The sequence below is a fragment of the Lithobates pipiens genome, unplaced genomic scaffold (assembly GCF_037356315.1).
Source record: "Lithobates pipiens isolate NorthernLeopardFrog02 unplaced genomic scaffold, aLitPip1_a1.2 Scaffold_25, whole genome shotgun sequence".
NCBI lineage: Eukaryota > Metazoa > Chordata > Amphibia > Anura > Ranidae > Lithobates > Lithobates pipiens.
In genome coordinates, this window is record NW_027507787.1 from 228,505,450 (window position 1) to 228,526,705 (window position 21,256).

A 21,256-nucleotide genomic window follows, 5' to 3' on the forward strand; every position below is an offset into this window, starting at 1 on the left:
CTACTTTCCAAAATGGGGTCATTTGGGGGGGTTTTGTACTGCCCTGTCATTTTAGCACCTCAAGAAATGAGATAGGCAGTCGTAAACTAAAAGCTGCGTAAATTCCAGAAAACGTACCTTAGTTTGTAGATGTGACAACTTTTGCGCAAACCAATAAATATACAATTATTGACTTTTTTTTTACCAAAGACATGTGGCTGAATACATTTTGGCCTAAATGTATGACTAAAATTGAGTTTATTGGATTTTTCTAATAACAAAAAGTAGAAAATATCATTTTTTTTCAAAATTTGCGGTCTTTTTACGTTTATATCGCAAAAAATAAAAATCGCAGAGGCAATCAAATACCATCAAAAGAAAGCTCTATTTGTGGGAAGAAAAGGACGCAAATTTTGTTTGGGTACAACATTGCATGACCGCGCAATTACCAGTTAAAGCAGCGCAGTGCCAAAGTGTAAAAAGACCTCTGGTCATTTACCAGCAAAATGGTCCGGTCTGAAAGTGGTTAAATGTTGGTTTGGGAATTTTGGGGTTGATTTATTAGAGTAAAATAGACTGTGAATTCTGCACACGCAGTTTCTCCAGAGCTTAGTAAATGAGCAAAAGCTCTGCTGACTTCCATCATCCAATCATGTCCAACCAGACAAAATTTCCTTGCATGTGAGTCTTTGCAAAGTGAAGCTTTGCCTCATTCACTAAGCTGTGGAGCTACTGCACCTACAGAGTGCACGGTCTATTTGCCTTTAGTAAATCAACCCTTTTGTCTCCTTTCTGTGAGTAACCTAATGCCGCTTACACACAATTTTCCGTCGGGAAATGTTGGATGTGAGCTTGTTGGCGCTAAGTCCAACCGTGTGTACGCTCCATCAGACAATTGTTGTCGGACTTTCCGCCAACAAATGTTGGCTAGCAGGTTCTCAAATTTTCTGCCAACAAATGTTTGTTTTTGGACTTTCCGATCATGTGTACACAAGTCCGTCGGACAAAAGTCCAAAGTACAAACACGCATGTTTGGAATGAAGCATGAGCCAGAAGTGCTCGGTCTTGTAAAACTAGCGTTCGTAATGGAGATATCACGTACATCTTGCACGTCACTACGTTCTACACATGTGCTCCATCAATAAATTAGTTTAGTTTCGTATGAAAACGAATTTGTATTTCGTAATTGGTGTCCGAAATTCAATTTGGATTTGTACATAATACAAATTTTCATTTCATTAGCTCCCTGTACTGTGCTGACTTCCTGGGTTTTTAACCTTTAGGTTCATTAACTTTTCGTAAGAATAACGAATGTTCGTTATGGTGAATTTATCATTATGAGGGGTTCCCACCATCCCTGTGCTGTGCTGTCTTCCTCTGATTGGTGAACAAAAATTTTGATTTGTATGAAACTAATCACACATGTTTACTACGTTCATAATTGTTGGCCAACATTTATGTGACCGTGTGTATGCAAGACAAGCTTGAGCCAACACCCTTTCGAACAAAATTCCACAGTTTTGTTGTCGGAAAGTCTGATCGTGTGTACGGTGCATAAGACTTGGACATACCACACACAACCTAAAAGCAAAAAAAATGTTTGGGTGTGTGTGGTACACCCAATCAGTAGGTCCATAGCAAAAATGTAAAGGCTGCTCTAATCCATGGCAGCTGTGAGAGCTGAAGTAGTTAATATACAGTTGCAATGAGAGAATTACATGAGCTGCCCTTGTTTGGCTAAAACAGTTGTGAAGAACAAGGGTTATAGGTTTATGGTTAGTCAGGTTGAAAAAAGACACAAGTCCATCTAGTTCACCCAATAATAAATAAAAAAAAAAAAAATCATACAATCCCATATACCCAACCCTATACCCACAGTTGATTCAGAGGAAGGCGAAAAACGCCAATAAAGCATGATCCAACTTGCTACTGCAGGGGAAAAATTCCTTCCTGATCCCCTCGAGAGGCAATTCGGATATTCCCTGAACCAACTTTACCTATAAATGTTAGTACCCAGTTATGAACAAGATTGTTTTTTTTTCTTTAAAGCAATTAAAGGGGAAGTACAGGCAAAGCTTGGGCAAGGGGTGGGGGAGAAAGGTGGCTGCCCTGGGCGCAGTGGTTTACTGTAGGGATAAGGGCACTTTCCTTCCGTTACAAGGCTGACAGGAGTAGTGACATCAGCAGTGATTTTGACAAACGAGTGACTGCTGGCCGTAGGAAACTTGTACATCATGGAAGGGGGGAGTGATGGGGCATCGTTGCCCTGGGCACTGGATGACCTTGTCCCAGTACTGTCCTGTGAAACGCAGGAGTGCAGTTTGTTCTTAACTCCAGTGATCCAATTTCAGCAGCCATTGGGCTGAAGCCTGCTGTCAGCTGACTTCACAGGGCTGGTCCAGGCCCGGGAAAGATCGCTACCATATGGTCAGGATTTGCCCACCTGCCTGGGCTGGCACCCGCCTCAGCCTCTCAGTGAGCCGCTGAGAGACCGAGCCGGTCACTCATCACCCCTCCACAGCTCAACACTCTAGTGAGCGAGGGGGGGGGGGGGCAGAGCAGAGAGCTGTGACTGACAACCACCAGCTCTCTGCTCAGGGATCTGAGAACTGAGTGATCAGAGGTGTTTGATCGTTCAGTTCTCAGAGTTAGAGCCGGTGGAGGAAAGATGCAGCATCCACCTAGGTGCGTATGATTTAGACATGTGCGATTAGTTTCATACAAATTGAAAATTTGTATAAATTTACGGAAATTTGTACATTTGCATGAATCCGAAATACGAATTTTTATGCATATGAATACGAAATTTCATATACGAACTTTGGATCCAAATTCTGTTGCAACAGAATCAGAACTATGTAATACCATAGTTACATAGTAGGCGAGGTTGAAAAAATACACAAGTCCATCAAGTCCAACCTATGTGTGTGATTATATGTCAGTATTACATTGTATATCCCTGTATGTTGCGGAATTTCCGACGGAAAAAGTCAGATAGAGCCCACACACGATCGGATTTTGCGACAATATAATCAGATTGGACCTTTTCCATCTAAATTTCTGACCGTGCGTACACGGCATTACAGTAAAGAACCCTCTACGTAGTTTAACCACTTTCAGACCGGACCATTTTGCTGGTAAATGACCAGAGGTCTTTTTACAATTTGGCACTGCGCTGCTTTAACTGGTAATTGCGCGGTCATGCAATGTTGTACCCAAACAAAATTTGCGTCCTTTTCTTCCCACAAATAGAGCTTTCTTTTGATGGTATTTGATTGCCTCTGCGATTTTTATTTTTTGCGATATAAACGTAAAAAGACCGCAAATTTTGAAAAAAAATGATATTTTCTACTTTTTGTCAACTCAATTTTAGTCATACATTTAGGCCAAAATGTATTCAGCCACATGTCTTTGGTAAAAAAAAAAGTCAATAATTGTATATTTATTGGTTTGCGCAAAAGTTGTCACATCTACAAACTAAGGTACGTTTTCTGGAATTTACGCAGCTTTTAGTTTACGACTGCCTATCTCATTTCTTGAGGTGCTAAAATGGCAGGGCAGTACAAAACCCCCCCAAATGACCCCATTTTGGAAAGTAGACCCCCTAAGGAAATTGATAAGTGGCATGTTGAGCCCATTGAATATTTTATTTTTTTGCCTCAAGCGATTGAATAATGACAAAAAAAAAATCTTTTTTTTTTTTTACACAAAGTTGTCACTAAATGATATATTGCTCACACATGCTATGGGCATATGTGAAATGACACCCCAAAATAAATTCTGCTGCTTCTCCTGAGTACGGGGATACCACATGTGTGGGATTTTTTGGGAGCCTAGCCGCGTACGGGGCCCCGAAAGCCAAGAACCGCCTTCAGGTTTTCTAAGGGCGTAAATATTTGACTTCACTCCTCACTACCTATTACAGTTTTGAAGGCCATAAAATGCCAAGATGGCACAAAACCCCCACAAATGACCCCATTTTAGAAAGTAGACACCCCAAGCTATTTGCTGAGAGGCATGTTGAGTCCATGGAATATTTTATATTTTGCCACAAGTTGCGGGAAAATTACAAACTTTTTTTTTCACAAAGTTGTCACTAAATGATATATTGCTCACGCATGCCATGAGCATATGTGAAATGACACCCCAAAATAAATTCTGCTGCTTCTCCTGAGTACGGGGATACCACATATGTGGGACTTTTTGGGAGCCTAGCCGCGTACGGGGCCCCGAAAACCAAGAACCGCCTTCAGGCTTTCTAAGGGCGTTACAGTTTTGAAGGCCATAAAATGCCAAGATGGCACAAACCCCCCCCAAATGACCCCATTTTGGAAAGTAGACACCCCTAAATTTAGGGGTACACTAGTGAGACTAGGTAATAAATGTCGGGTGCCCTGAAACTATAAAAAATAACTAACCAACCAGCATCACCTGTAACAGTTATATGGTGATCACTGGTGAAAGGGTTAACTAGGGGGCAATCAGGGGGCTTTATGCGGTAGTATATGGGGGTCCCTGGCGCTATAAAAAGCTGCGGCGAACCTAAATACCTACCTGCCTAACTAGCGTCACCTGTGACACTAATACAGCGATCAGAAAAACGATCGCTTATTAGGCTGGGTTCACACTGGAGCGATGCGGGAACACCACGAATCCGCGGCGGGTTCCCGCATCGCATGCCTCCCGGCGGCAGTTCACACTGCCCTATGCGAACTGCTGGGAGTGTCAGGGAAATGTTAATGACACCCCCAGATCAGTTCGCATATCGCAGTGCGATCTGCAAACTCGGATCGCATGGTGTGAACACCCATGCGATCCGATTCTCCTGCGGACCAAAAAAAGGGTCCCGTGCGAATTTGCGGCGGGTGCGGCGGGTGCGGCGGGTGCGGTCGAATTCAGCCATACTATCTGTATGGCTGAACTCGAATCGCACAGAGATCGGATGTGTTTTGCACTGCAGTGCGGTGCGAATCACATCCGTTCTCATAAATCGCTGCAATGTGAACCCAGCCTTAGTGACACTGGCGACGGGGGGTGATCACGGGGTTAAACCTTTATTGGGGGGGTTAGGGGGGTACCTTAGAACTAAAGGGGGCTAACCCTAACTGCCCTAACAGTTATTACAGTCACAAATGACACCCGCCGGGTGATTAGGGGGTTAAACCTTTATTAGGTAATAAATGGCGGGTGCCCTGAAACTATAAAAAAATAACTAACCAACCAGCGTCACCTGTAACAGTTATATGGTGATCTCTGGTGAAAGGGTTAACTAGGGGACAATCAGGGGGCTTTATGCGGTAGTATATGGGGGTCCCTGGCGCTATAAAAAGCTGCGGCGAACCTAAATACCTACCTGCCTAACTAGCGTCACCTGTGACACTAATACAGCGATCAGAAAAATGATCGCTTATTAGGCTGGGTTCACACTGGAGCGATGCGGGAACGCCACAAATCCGCGGCGGGTTCCCGCATCGCATGCCTCCCGGCGGCAGTTCACACTGCCCTATGCGAACTGCTGGGAGTGTCAGTGAAATGTTAATGACACCCCCAGATCAGTTCGCATATCGCAGTGCGATCTGCAAACTCGGATCGCATGGTGTGAACACCCATGTGATCCGATTCTGCTGCGGACCAAAAAAAGGGTCCCGTGCGAATTTGCGGCGGGTGCGGCGCGAATTCAGCCATACTATCTGTATGGCTGAACTCGAATCGCACAGAGATCGGATGTGATTTGCACTGCAGTGCGGTGCGAATCACATTCGTTCTCATAAACCGCTGCAATGTGAACCCAGCCTTAGTGACACTGGCGACGGGGGGTGATCACGGGGTTAAACCTTTATTGGGGGGGTTAGGGGGGTACATTAGAACTAAAGGGGGCTAACCCTAACTGCCCTAACAGTTATTACAGTCACAAATGACACCAATGCAAAAAAAAAAAAAATAATAAAAAATGACATTGGTGTCACTGTGACTGGGGGGCAGGGGTAATTGGGGGGATGATCGGGGGGGTGTGAGTGTGCCTGGCATGTTTTACTGTGTAGTGTCGTGTTGGTGCAACTCACCGATCCTCTCTCCTCGGTGTCGGAACGAAAAATACCGACACAGAGGAGAGATTACATCACTTCCTCTCCTGTGTTTACATTACAGGAGAGGAAGTGATGTCACGGAGCATTTTCATTCGTCGGGAGCGATCGCGAGGGGGTGGCCATGAATGAATGGCCGCCCCCTCATCCCGGATCGCTCCCGAACGAATACCGACCGCCGCAGGCACCGGGGGGGGCCCGATCGGGCCCCCCACCCGCGGGAAGGCAGGGACGTACAGGTACGCCCATATGCCTGCCCGTGCCATTCTGTCGACGTACATCGTCGTGCGGCGGTCGGCAAGTGGTTAAGGTTAAACCTCTTTTCTTCCAATTTTAATGAGTGGCCACGAGTCTTGTTAAATTCTCTTTTGCGGAAAAAGTTTTATCCCTATTGTGGGGTCACCAGTCTGGTATTTGTACATTGAAATCATATCCCCTCTCAAGCGTCTCTTCTCCAGAGAGAATAAGTTCAGTGCTCACAACCTTTCCTCAACTAACATCCTCCAGACTAGGGATGAGCTTCGAGTTCGAGTCAAACTCATGTTTGACTTGAACATTGCCTGTTCACCTCTTCAGCGAACAGTGAACAATTTGGGCGGGGATCCCAGCGCTGACGTTTCTTATATTAGGAGCGCGGGTCCATCCGTCACCTGACCCCGCCCCCTCTGATGCTGGTGAGGGAAGCCAAGGCTTCCCTAATGACGTATGGGTGACCCCACCCCCTCTGATGTAACGGAAACCTGCATTACATCAGAGGGGGCGGGGTCACCCATATGTCATTAGGGAACCCGTGGCTTCCCTCACCAGCGTCAGAAGGGGCAAGGTCAGATGACGTGTGGCCCCGCCCTCCTAATATAAGAAACGTCAGCACTGGGATCCCCGCAGTGTCTCCTCAGTGGAGACAGAAGACGGATGCATGTATGGACTGCGCTGGACTGAAAATCACCCGTCGCTGGATCAGATCAGCCATCGCTGGACCCTGAAGAGATGATCATCCATCGCTGGATAGCAAGAGTAGATTACCACCGCTGGAATCTTTTTTTTTTTAATAAAGGAATTTTACAAAAGTGTGTTTGTCTTATTTAACCATTTTTTAAACTTTCTTTGTGAAATGGTAGGGGTACCTTTGTACCCCCTTACCATTTCAAACAGGAAAATCTACCGAAAAGGAAAACCCCTCACAATGGCAGGACTTTTTAGGCATAGACTGAAAAACGTACAACAAACTTGTAAAAAAATTATACAATCACTTTATTATAGAAAAGTCAATAATTAATAAAAGAAAAACTATACAAAAAAATTATAAATTATTCCAAGAATAAAAAAGAGACACATTCTTTTCATATACAAATGTGCCCCTATTCAGACAGAAGCATTTATGCACATCTGATTACAGTAATATTCTGCATATGATTTATCCTACGCGTTACGGAGATTTTCTCCTTCTTCAGGGATCCATCATTTTTGCAGCTCTTATTCAGAAGTTTAATCTATAATGATAAACATAAATATATCTGTACATGTATAAAAACGAAAACGAAAGAAGAGGGAAGGGGAAAGAAAAAAAAAATCAACCACCCCCACAATACTCACAAGTAAAACTGTATAAATCGGATGTGGTTCTAAACGTCCAAGTCCTCTCTGTATATCTACAGGGAGGGTTTGCAAAAGGGCCCGACACAGGAACAAAAAGGAGGACGGAGCGCACCCCTCTTCCCAGAATCAAACCGAGTCACAGGGGGCACTGTGTGGAACTGCAGGCAATGTGTGAGGATCCAAGGTACGAACCGGGATCGCATGGATACTAGAGTCTAAACAGAGAGGGGGGGGGGGGAGAGAGAAAGAGGAAGTGAGCATATCGTTCAAGGAATTGGACTGTGTATCTTAGTGCACGGTCCCCTTGAATCATCAGTAGATATATTCAATATGTGTGTATGGGCATATCCCCCTTTACCATGTATTGGGACAGATAACCGCTCTTTATCAGATTTTGGAGAATCTATATTGTAGCCAGATATATAAACCGACAAACAGGATATGGAACACCACCTCTTGAGACGCCCCTTTGTTAATCCCTGAAAGAACAAGGTCAGAAATGCTGCTAATTGTGATGTAAACATATCACATATATAGCCCTCTCACAGAACGCCAACTCCCATCGCAGGGGGCCGCCCCTTGTATAAATATTCAATAAGCTTACCTCAAATAAATTGCCATCCAGGCATAATACCCAAAGGGATAACTGGAACCAAATATAGGAAACCTCCTCGTATCACCCATCACTGTGCTCAGCCTTCCCTCATATCTCCTCCGTTTGTAGTATCCCTCAACTCACTTAAATATACCTCCTCCCCCCTAATGTTCCTCCCAGCAGGTGAGAGCGATAATTACCGCTCATACCCACTGGCTCCAGCACGTCCAGAGGCAGTCCCCCGAGTGCGCGGCGCACCATGCCACCCCCTGCCCACACTTCAAATGGCCGTGGGAATGGATATGAGGGAAGGCTGAGCACAGTGCAGGCAGACTCTGGTGATACGAGGAGGTTTCCTATATTTGGTTCCAGTTATCCCTTTGGGTATTATGCCTGGATGGCAATTTATTTGAGGTAAGCTTATTGAATATTTATACAAGGGGCGGCCCCCTGCGATGGGAGTTGGCGTTCTGTGAGAGGGCTATATATGTGATATGTTTACATCACAATTAGCAGCATTTCTGACCTTGTTCTTTCAGGGATTAACAAAGGGGCGTCTCAAGAGGTGGTGTTCCATATCCTGTTTGTCGGTTTATATATCTGGCTACAATATAGATTCTCCAAAATCTGATAAAGAGCGGTTATCTGTCCCAATACATGGTAAAGGGGGATATGCCCATACACACATATTGAATATATCTACTGATGATTCAAGGGGACCGTGCACTAAGATACACAGTCCAATTCCTTGAACGATATGCTCACTTCCTCTTTCTCTCTCCCCCCCCCCCCTCTCTGTTTAGACTCTAGTATCCATGCGATCCCGGTTCGTACCTTGGATCCTCACACATTGCCTGCAGTTCCACACAGTGCCCCCTGTGACTCGGTTTGATTCTGGGAAGAGGTGTGCGCTCCGTCCTCCTTTTTGTCCCTGTGTCGGGCCCTTTTGCAAACCCTCCCTGTAGATATACAGAGAGGACTTGGAGGTTTAGAACCACATCCGATTTATACAGTTTTACTTGTGAGTATTGTGGGGGTGGTTGATTTTTTTTTTCTTTCCCCTTCCCTCTTCTTTCGTTTTCGTTTTTATACATGTATAGATAAATTTATGTTTATCATTATGGATTAAACTTCTGAATAAGAGCTGCAAAAATGATGGATCCCTGAAGAAGGAGAACATCTCCGTAACGCGTAGGATAAATCATATGCAGAATATTACTGTAATCAGATGTGCATAAATGATTCTGTCTGAATAGGGGCACATTTGTATATGAAAAGAATGTGTCTCTTTTTTATTATTGGATCAATTTATAATTTTTTTTGTATAGTTTTTCTTTTATTAATTATTGACTTTTCTATAATAAAGTGATTGTATAATTTTTTACAAGTGTGTTGTAAGTTTTTCAGTCTATGCCTAAAAAGTCCTGCCATTGTGAGGGGTTTTCCTTTTCGGTAGATTCTCCATAACTTTGGGATGTTGGCTAGATTATAATAAAATACCCACAATACCTCCAAAACTTTTTTGATTTTTACCATTTCAAACAGGGGGGCCAGGATCTGGGGGTCCCCTTGTTAAAGGGGGCTTCCAGATTCTGATAAGCCCCCCGCCCGCAGACCCCCACAACCACCGGCCAGGGCTGTGGGGATGAGGCCCTTGTCCCCATCAACATGGGGACATGGTGCTTTGAGGGGTCACAGACCCCCAAAGCATCCTCCCAATGTTGAGGGCATGTGGCCTGGTACGGTTTAGGAGGGGGGCTACTCTCTCGTCCCCCCCTCTTTTCCTGCGGCCTGCCAGGTTGCATGCTCGGATAAAGGGTCTGGTATGGATTTTTAGGGGACCCCCACGTCAATTTTTTTTTTTTTTATTTGACGCGGGGTTCCCCTTAATATCCATACCAGACCTGAAGGGCCTGGTAATTGAATTTAGGGGAACCCCCATGCTTTTTTTTTTTTTTGTTATATCAATGAATGAATGAATTGTCGGCTAATACAGAGAACACTCATTGAGTGTTCTCTGTATTACGGGAGCCGACAATTCAAAGTGATTTTAAAAGACTTTTTTTCCTTGCGAAATGACACTTTGTGCAGGGACAGTTCTAAGCACGGGAAACATGCGCCCCTTCACAGGCATACTATAGACACCCTCCAGGTACGACATTTAAAGGAATATTACACTTTTATTGTTTCACTTTAATCATTATTAAAATCACTGCTCCTGAAAAAACGTCCGTTTTTAAAACTTTTTTTTGCATTGATCCATGTCCCCTGGGGCAGGACCCGGGTCCCCAAACACTTTTTAGGACAGTAACTTGTATATTAGCCTTTAAAATGAGCACTTTAGATTTTGAACGTTCGAGTCCCATAGACTTTAATAGGGTTCTAAAGTTCACACAAAGTTTAGGTCTGTTCGCAAGTTCTGGTGCAAACCGAACCGGGGGGTGTTCGGCTCATCCTTACTCCAGACCCTTTATTAGCTTTTTTTCCCTTCTTTGTACCATTTCCAGTACATCCTTCCTGAGGACTGGTGTCCAGAACTGGACAGCATACTCCAGGTGCGGCCGGACCAGAGTCTTGTAGAGCGGGAGAATTATCGTTTTATCTCTGGAGTTGATCCCCTTTTTAATGGCAATATTCTGTTTGCTTTGTTAGCAGCAGCTTGGCATTGCATGCCATTGCTGAGTCTATCATCTACTAGGAGCCCCAGGTCCTTTTCCATTCTAGATTCCCCCAGAGGTTCTCCCCTCAGTGTATAAATTGTATTCATATTTTTGTCACCCAAATGCATTATTTTACATTATATTACATTAAACCTCATTTGCCATGTACCGTATATACTCGAGTATAGGCCGACCCGAATATAAGCCGAGGCCCCCAATTTACCCCCAAAAAACTGGAAAACTTATTGACTCGTGTATAAGCCGAGGGTGAGACATGGCTGTCCATCCCTGTGTGTCCGTCCATCCCTGTGTGTGTGTCCGTCCATCCATCCCTGTGTGTGTGTCCATCCATCCATCCATCCATCCATCCCTGTGTGTGTGTCCGTCCATCCATCCCTGTGTGTGTATCCATCCATCCATCCATCCCTGTGTGTGTGTGTGTGTGTGTGTGTGTGTGTGTATTCATCCATCCATCCATCCCTGTGTGTGTGTGTGTGTGTGTGTGTATTCATCCATCCATCCATCCCTGTGTGTGTGTGTGTGTGTATCCATCCATCCATCCATCCATCCCTGTGTGTGTGTGTGTGTGTGTGTGTGTGTGTGTGTGTGTGTGTGTGTGTGTGTGTGTGTCCGTGCAGCCTTGTGTGTGTGTGTCCAGCCTACCTGTGTCCCAAGCCTCCGTCCCGAGCCGCCGTCGTCCCGAGCCTCCTCTGTCCCGTGCCTCCTCTGTCCCGTGCCTCCTCTGTCCCGTGCCTCCTCTGTCCCGTGCCTCCTCTGTCCCGTGCCTCCTCTGTCCCGTGCCTCCTCCGTCCCGTGCCTCCTCCGTCCCGTGTCGTGCCGATGGATCGCCGCTCTTCTCGGCGGCCATTCTACAATTCAAAAGCCGCGCCTCCGTCCTCCGCCTGTGATAGGCGGAACACTCAATTTCCCAGCAGCCTGTGTTCCGCCTATCACGGACATCCTCTCATACTCGTCCGTAGTATGAGAATGAACGGATGTCCGTGATAGGCGGAACACTGACTGCTGGGAAATTCAGTGTTCCGCCTATCACAGGCGGAGGCGGAGAAGGAGGCGCGGCTTTTGAATTTTAATGTCCGCCGTCTGTCTGCTCGATACGCTGATCGAGCAGTCAGACAGCGGTGACTCGAGTATAAGCCGAGGGGGCACTTTCAGCCTCAAAAAAGAGGCTGAAAATCTCGGCTTATACTCGAGTATATACGGTACTTGCCCACCCCATTAATCTGTTCAGATCTTTTTGCAAAGTTTACACATCCTGCAGAGAAGTTACTTCTCTTTTAAAATATTTTCTTATAGGATGTGTGATATGTCCCAATGGTTGGTTGTGGGACAGAGAGAATTGTTATTACGTTTCATCTGACGGAGAATACAGAACATGGAAGGAGAGCCGGGAAGTGTGTGAAGAGATGGGAGCCGATCTACTGGTCATAGAGGACCGGGAACAGCAGGTATGATATAACATGGAAATAGATGGGAGATGGATGGACACATACAGAGGATTTATACTCCATTGTCCCAACATCTGCATGATTATTATACAGGAATGACCAGAACAGATGAGATCACACTATGAAATGTTATCTTAATGGTGGTCAATGGTGATATTAATGGTCATATGTATCAGTTTGATTATACAATCGATCATTCAATGTGAAAAAACTGAATTGAATACAAACACACAATAAAGACCCTCAATTCAATATATTGAGTGAGTTGCTGGTTGATTTCAACTCAATCAAGGGGGAATTATTTGGATTTATTTTTATCTCAGAAAACCAATAGTGATGCAAATTGATCAAATAATAATTATTATTATACAGGTTTTATATAGTGCCAACAGTTTGCTCAGCACTTTACAACATGAGGGCAGACATTACAGTTACATTACAATTTGGTACAAGAGGAATCAGAGGGCCCTGCTCGTTAGAGCTTACAATCTAAAAAGGAAGGGGCAATTGATACAAAAGGTAATAGCTGTGGTTAGGGATGGCCGAACGGTTCGCCCTGCGGTCGTTTCGCGGCAAATTTTGGCTGTTCGCGGTCTGCCCGATCGGCGGACTATTGCCCCCGTTCGCCCGGCGGACTTCCGTATTTACTGTGTAAAAGAACTTTGACCTATGATGACACATCCATCATGGGGTACAGGACAGCCAATTGAGACATTACAGCACATGGACACTTGGACATTCCCCCTAACTTATAAATAGACCCGATCCGGCGGCCATTTTACATTCTTTCTTCTGTCACTATAGGAAAAGGTTGCAGTGTGGAGCAGGGAGAGATTGCAGTGACCCAAATCACTAGCTATTTGGTACACAAAAGTTCTTTTCAGGACTGGTATAGGTGTTAGGTGTAGTTCAGGATATATGTTTGAGGCAGTGCTGTGCTAGTGATTGTTGCAGCAGCCTGAGTGTCTTTTGTCAGTTTTAGAGAAAGGGACAGGATGGGCTGTGCTGCAGGGACAGTCAGTTTAATCATTAGCTGTTACTATCAGGTCCACAAAAGTGCTATTCAAGTTATTGTTCCAGCAGCCTCTGTTTTGCCAGTTTATATAGGGACAGGCAGGAAGCTGTGTGTGAGGCAGTGAGGGTCAGTTTAATCAGTAGCTGTTACTATATTAGGTCCACAAAGGTTCTTTTCAGGACTGGTATCAGTGGTTTGGTAATAGGCTTGTACACGTATAATATTCTTTCTTCCAAATATAGAAAGAATATTATACTTGACTGCTGCCCTTCTGCTGCAGTCTGCTAATCGGTCACAACCAACTGTTCCACAAAGGTCCTTATAAGGACTGGTAACTTGGTCTAGGGTGCTACAGTACATAGGGTTGAGTGAGGTACAGTCTGCTATTCCGTAAGGACTGGTATAGGTCCACAATACATAGGGTTGAGGTGCACTACTGCTGGCCGCTGCCCTATACTGCAGCAGTCCTTCATTGGTATAGGGACTGATGTACAGTCTGCTAATCAGTCACACACAACCTACTTGTTCCACAAAGGTCCTTATAAGGACTGGTAACTTGGTCTAGGGTGCTACAGTACATAGGGTTGAGTGAGGTACAGTCTGCTATTCCTTAAGGACTGGTATAGGTCCACAAAACATAGGATTGAGGTGCACTACTGCTGACCGCTGCCCTATACTGCAGCAGTCCTTCATCAGTATAGGGACTGACGTACAGTCTGCTAATCAGTCACACACAACCTACTTGTTCCACAAAGGTCCTTATAAGGACTGGTAACTTGGTCTAGGGTGTTACAGTACATAGGTTCGAGTGAGGTACAGTCTGCTATTCTATAAGGACTGGTATAGGTCCACAATACATAGGGTTGAGGTGCACTACTGCTGACCGCTGCCCTATACTGCAGCAGTCCTTCATCAGTATAGGGACTGACGTACAGTCTGCTAATCAGTCACACACAACCTACTTGTTCCACAAAGGTCCTTATAAGGACTGGTAACTTGGTCTAGGGTGTTACAGTACATAGGGTCGAGTGAGGTACAGGCTGCTATTCCGTAAGGACTGGTATAGGTCCATAATACATAGGGTTGAGGTGCACTACTGCTGACCGCTGCCCTATACTGCAGCAGTCCTTCATCAGTATAGGGACTGACGTACAGTCTGCTAATCAGTCACACACAACCTACTTGTTCCACAAAGGTCCTTATAAGGACTGGTAACTTGGTCTAGGGTGTTACAGTACATAGGTTCGAGTGAGGTACAGGCTGCTATTCTGTAAGGACTGGTATAGGTCCACAATACATAGGGTTGAGGTGCACTACTGCTGACCGCTGCCCTACACTGCAGCAGTCCTTCATCAGTATAGGGACTGAGAGTTTTGTCACAGGGTCATTTAAAAAATGACAGGCAGAGGAAGAGGCAGGCCCTTCCGCAGGAGTGGTAGGGGTAGGGCAGGAGCAACAGGCTTGAGCCAAAGTATGAAGTTGCAGAAGGTGCGTTTAATTACTTTAAAGGACGCACCAGACTTGGTTGAGTGGCTTACTCAGCCTTACTTTTCTGCACCCTCCTCATCCTCTCGATCTGCACCCTCTTATTCACTCTCTGCTATGTGCACCCCCCCAAAGACACTACCACCAACAACACCACCACCACCACCACATACCTTCCGCTTGAGTCACAGGAATTATTTTCCGATCCAGATCAAGACATTTCTGATGCGCAGCCACTCTTGGTATTGGATCAGGAAGAGGAGGTAGCAACAACCGCTACTCAGCAGTCTGACGACAGTACCCAGATCAGCCCAAGGAGGAGGTTGGTCCCCGGTGTTGCTGCCTACTCCAAGATCTCTACTTATAGCGGTGGGGAAGGTGACGTCGATGATGACGTGTCTAGTGATGTCACGTGGGTGCCCACAAGAGAGGAAGAGGAGGGGAGTTCAGAGGGAGATATGGACCAGCAGATAGGGAGGAGAAGCAGGATTAACTTACATTGCACAGGAGGGACAAAGCAGACTGCAAATGTATCAGGAGCGAGTCATCGACCATGTACGGTCACATCTGGCGCTCCCAGGACACCAGCACATGGCTCTGCAGTGTGGGCTTTTTTTAATGTGTCCGCTGCTGACAATAGCGTTGCCATCTGCAATCTTTGCAGTCAACGCATTAGTCGGGGTAAGCCCAACACTCACCTAGGGACGACCGCCTTAAGAAGGCACATGAGCAGCCATCACCGAGCCCAGTGGGAGCAACGGAACACACAAAGCCACACTCCAGGCTCTCACTGTCCAGTCTCGTCTTCTACTTCTCCTTCTCCTCTCTCCTCACAATTGTCCTCCACTCCACCTTCCATCACGCCAAGCTCACATTTTTCTGCAAAAAGGCAGGCTTCCGTGGGCCTAATGTTCGAGCGTAAAAAAATTATGACGCCGGATAACCCTCTTGCCCAACGGTTGACGGCTGGCTTGTCAGAACTCATAGCCCGCCAACTACTGCCATATAAACTGGTGGACTCGGAGGCCTTTCGCAAATTTGTGGCCATTGGAACACCACAATGGAAGGTCCCAGGAAGGAAGTATTTCTCAGAGAAGGGCATCCCAGAGCTATATGGCCATGTTCAGCGGCAAGTGAATGTATCTTTGGCACACAGTGTGAGTGCCAAGATACATCTGACCACAGACACGTGGTCTAGCAAACACGGGCAGGGAAGGTATATCACTTTTACTGCCCACTGGGTGAACCTTCTGACGGCCGTCAAGCATGTAACCCGTGGCACCCGTGTAGATTTTGTTTTACCGCCACGGATTTCATGCAGGCCTGACTCTTCTTCTCCTCCGCCTACTCCATCCTCCTCCCTCTCCTCCTCAGCTGACTCCTCCTTTTCCGCTGATAGCGTCTCTTCTGCTGCGCTGCCCAAGCTCCCCAGAACCTATTCGACATGCCAGGTGAGACGTTGCCATGCCGTGCTGCGTCTGTTGTGCCTGGAAGCCAAGAGCCACACTGGCCCGGCACTCCTTTCAGCTTTGCGTTCACAGGCAGATCAGTGGCTAACACCGCTCAATTTGACAGTTGGTAAAGTGGTGTGTGACAACGGTGCCAATCTGCTTAGCGCATTGAAACAGGGCAAAATCACGCATTTGCCATGCATGGCACACGTCTTAAACTTGGTCGTGCAGCGATTCGTTGTCAAATACCCTGGGGTCCAGGACATCTTGCGGCAGGCAAGGAAAATCTCGGCCCATTTCAGAAGATCTTACATGGCCATGGCTCGCCTTGCGGACATTCAGCGGCAACACAATCTGCCGGTCAGACGTCTTATTTGCGATTGCCCGACGCAATGGAACTCAACCTTCTATATGCTTGATAGGCTGCTCCAGCAGAAACGTGCAGTTAACATCTACCTGTATGAACGCTGCGGCAGAACAGGTTCTGGGGAGCTGGGGTTTTTTTCACTGCACCAATGGCTGCTCATGCGCGACGCATGCAGACTTCTGCGCCCATTTGAGGAGATCACCAAACTGGTCAGTCGCAGCCATGGCGCCATCAGTGACATGGTACCTTATGCCTTCTTTTATGGAGCGTGCATTGCATCGTGTCATTGATCAAGCTGTGGAGGGGCAGGAGCGGGAAGATGAGGAAGTCGCAATGCTGGATGAATTCCCAGGGGGGGCTACTCTATCTGAGACAAGTGAACAACAGGAGTCTGAAGAGAAGTCAGAGGAGGATGGTGTCGGGGCGGATGAGGAGGAGCACACAGACCTTCTTTCTTCATTTGGCTCACTTCCTTGTCCAAAAAAAGCACACCGTACTATATGCCCGTACCCTCCTCTGTGAAGAGGTTGAGCGGTGTCATATTTCTACTGGGGCTGCTTATTATGAGGGGCTCCCACCATCCCTGTGCTGTGCTGACTTCCTCCTGGGGCTGTACCTCTGCTGTGCATATTATGAGGGGCTCCCACCATCCCTGTGCTATGCTTATTATGAGGGGCTCCCACCATCCCTGTGCTGTGCTGACTTCCTCCTGGGGCTGCTTATTATGAGGGGCTCCCACCATCCCTGTGCTATGCTGACATCCTCCTGGGGCAGCTTATTATGAGGGGCTCCCACCATCCCTGTGCTGTGCTGACTTACTCCTGGGGCTGTACCTCTGCTGTGCATATTATGAGGGGCTCCCACCATCCCTGTGCTATGCTCATTATGAGGGGCTCCCACCATCCCTGTGCTATGCTCATTATGAGGGGCTCCCACCATCCCTATGCTATGCCCATTATGCGGGGCTCACACCATCCCTGTGCTATGCTGACTTCCTCCTGGGGCTGCTTACGGTGCAGGTGTCAGTGCTGTATATCACGGTGCTGATGTCAGTACTCTCTATCACAGTGCTGCTGTCAGTGCTGTATATCACGGTGCTGGTGTTAGTGCTTTATGTCACGCTGCTGATGTCAGTGCTCTCTATCACGGTGCTGGTGTCAGATCACTCTATCACGGTGCAGGTGTCATTGCTGTATGTCACACTGCTGATGTCAGTGCTCTCTATCACGGTGCTGCTGTCAGTGCTGTATATCACGGTGCTGGTGTTAGTGCTTTATGTCACGCTGCTGATGTCAGTGCTCTCTATCACGGTGCTGGTGTCAGATCACTCTATCATGGTGCAGGTGTCATTGCTGTATGTCACGCTGCTGATGTCAGTGCTCTCTATCACGGTGCTGCTGTCAGTGCTGTATATCACGGTGCTGGTGTTAGTGCTTTATGTCACGGTGCTAGTGTCAGATGACTCTATCACGGTGCAGGTGTCATTGCTGTATGTCACGCTGCTGGTGATCATCTCCTGCACCCTCTTCTTTGCCTACCCTGACCTTCCCTCTCCTCCATTGCCTTCATGCGCTCCACAGTCCTGAATTGTCACAACAATTTCCCATATAAAAAAAGAATGCTTGTAGTTGTCGATCCCAGATTCACCTCATACATGTGTTATATCATTGGCCATGTGGTGGGACTATGTTTGCACAGCTATTAATTATTTTGTGGCTGCAAATTTGACCTGTAGGTTTGCAAAGTTTCGCCTCCCATTGAAGTCAATGGGGCCCGCCGCGAACGTTACGGTTCGCGAACTATCGGCCGCGTTTGCGGTCCGCGTTCGCGAAACGTCCTGTCGGAAGTTCGTCCATCACTAGCTGTGGTAGGATGAGCTGATGGAGGAAGTAAAACAGTGTTAGTTAGAAGCAGGATAGGCTTCTTTGAAGAGTTTTCAGGGATCGTCTAAAGATGGATAGATTAGGGGACAGTCGGACAGATTGGGGTAGGGTGTTCCAAAGGATGGGAGAAGCTCTGGAGAAATCCTGGAGGCGAGCATGGGAGGAGGTGACAAGGGAGCTAGAGAGCAGGAGGTCTTGGGATGACCGAAGAGAGCGGCTTGGTTGGTATTTTGGGACTAGGTTAGTGATGTAACTAGGGGCAGAGTTATGGATGGCTTTGTAAATTATTGTTAGTACTTTGAATTTTATTCGTTGGGTGAGTGGAAGCCAGTGGAGGGATTGGCAGAGAGGGGTGGAGGACACTGAATGACTTTTAAGGTGGATGAGTCTGGCAGTGGCATTCATTATGGACTGAAGGGGGGATAGTCTATGTAAAGGTAATCCAATGAGGAGGGAGTTGCATTAGTCGAGGCGAGAGATGACCAGGGAGTGAATTAGAAGCTTGGTGGTGTCATTAGTTAAAAAGGGGCGTATTCTGGAAATGTTGCAGAGGCTAAGGTGGCATGATTTGGACAGGACTTGTATGTGGGCCTGAAAGGACAGGTCAGAGTCTAAGGTTACCCCGAGCACCCTGGCATGTGGGGATGGACTGATAGATGTGCCATTGATCTTGACAGAGAAGTCAGGGGAAGGGGCACGTGGGGGAGGAAATATTAGGAGCTCGGTTTTAGATAGATAATCATTTTTAATAGATTGTATCAATTTATGGCTGATAGCTTATAAGGACCGAGACAATCTAAAGCTCACCACACATATTACAATCTGATTGTACAATTTAAAACTACCAACAATTATGTAATGCAATGACTTGCTTTATTGGATGTGAAACCAGTTGGGAGGTTTAGGTAGATCATTATCCAGTTGAGGATTTTGAACATACAACATATACATGCTAAAAAAAAATTAAAACATATTTTAGGATGCATTTCTTATGGCCAGCTCTTTTCCCCCACCACCGCTCACCCCACTACTATTTCCAGAATTGCTCTGCATTATACAGCAGGAGTGCCCTGCAAAGTGCATTTGTATCCACTTAAGCCCCGGACCATTTGGCTGCCCAAAGGCCAGATCGTTTTTTTTGCAATTCGGCACTGCGTTATTTTAACTGACAATTGCGCGGTCGTGTGACATGGCTCCCAAACAAAATTAGTGTACTTTTTCTCCTCACAAATAGAGCTTTCTTTTGGTGGTATTTGATCACCCCTGTGGTTTTTATTTTTTGCTCTATAAACAAAAAAAGAGCGACAATTTAGAAAAAACTCAATATTTTTAACTTTTTGCTATAATAAGTAATAAATAAATAAATAAATAAATATATATATATATATATATATATATATATATATATATTTATGTTTAAATATATATATATAAAAATATATATAAATTATATAAATATATATATTACTGCTATTTCTTTCTTTTTTTTTTTAACCAGACACTGTCATTTTTGTGTCATTTTAAACAGGACAAATGATTTAAAAAAATATTCTAACTTTTGTTTTTTTAAACCCTGGTCAGAGTAAAAAAAAAATTGCTTCTCTTCTTTTCAACCTTTTTTTTGTCTACTGATTACAAAAAAAAAGAAAAGAAGAATTTTGCAAGACAATATTGCCAAAATAAATTAGTTTGTCCCCCAAAAAAAATAATATGATTAATTTGTTATGACAAAATTATTTCCGAATAAACAGGCCCATATCAGAAATATTTAAATTGCTCTGGTCCAAAAGGGGTATAAAGGTAGCTGAACTGGTTATATTACACAGTCAAGGTAAATCTAAAGTTGATTGTATGAGGGTTGTACGGCCAGATTGTAATGTGTATAATGTGAGAAAAATCTAAGCCCTTGTACACACAGTCGGACATTCCGACAACCAAATCCGTTGGATTTTGTCCGACGGATTTTGTCCGAAACTGGTGTTGCATACACATGGTCGGACAAAGTTGTTGGACAATCCGATCGTTCAGCACGTGATGACATTATTTCGTTACGACGGGACTACGTTCAGGCTTGTAGCCAATAGCTTTGGTCTAGGAATTTGATCTGAGCATGCGTGGCACTTTGTCCGATCGGAATTCTCTACACATGATCGGACAAGGTCCGATCAGATCATGTTGTCAGAAAGTTTTATAGCCAAGCTGGAAAACTTGGTCCATCGGATATTCCAATGGAAACAGTCCGATGGAGCCCACACATGGTCGGATTATCCGACAACACGGTCCGACCTGACATTTTCCGTTGGAATGTCCGACCGTGTGTACAAGGGCTAAGACTAGGCTAAAGCTACATTTGGGACTTTATATGAGGCAATAATAAAATTATATACCTCCATCCCTAATATATTGGACAAAGAGAAGAACATTTAACATCATATCATTTTTGGCATTTTTATTATAGATACCCCCAAACTATGCATCTTCTCCTGATGAGTGGTAATGTAACCACGAAACACGTAGAGCTTTTTCATGATGCTACTTCACAGTTTTTATGTCTACCTTCTGTACCATATTACATTCTATTATAATGAACCAATCTCTCATTGTTACTATGCCTATATGCTACCATTACAATTTGGTCTATATGCCCAAGGTCTATTACTACTTAACCATGTTGAG

The 21,256-nt window shown here is 45.5% G+C and overlaps 1 protein-coding gene across 1 annotated transcript in view; it reads left to right on the forward strand.

The window, feature by feature from the left end:
- Positions 1–12,238: 12,238 nt before the first annotated feature.
- The window catches only part of LOC143930936 (killer cell lectin-like receptor subfamily B member 1B allele C), a 128,185-nt gene continuing 119,167 nt past the window's right edge, over positions 12,239–21,256 (forward strand). The window contains exon 1 of the mRNA XM_077455626.1: positions 12,239–12,379. Within this exon, the coding sequence (XP_077311752.1) occupies positions 12,338–12,379 (42 nt within the window). The 5' untranslated portion in view covers positions 12,239–12,337. The remainder of the gene's footprint in view (positions 12,380–21,256) is intronic.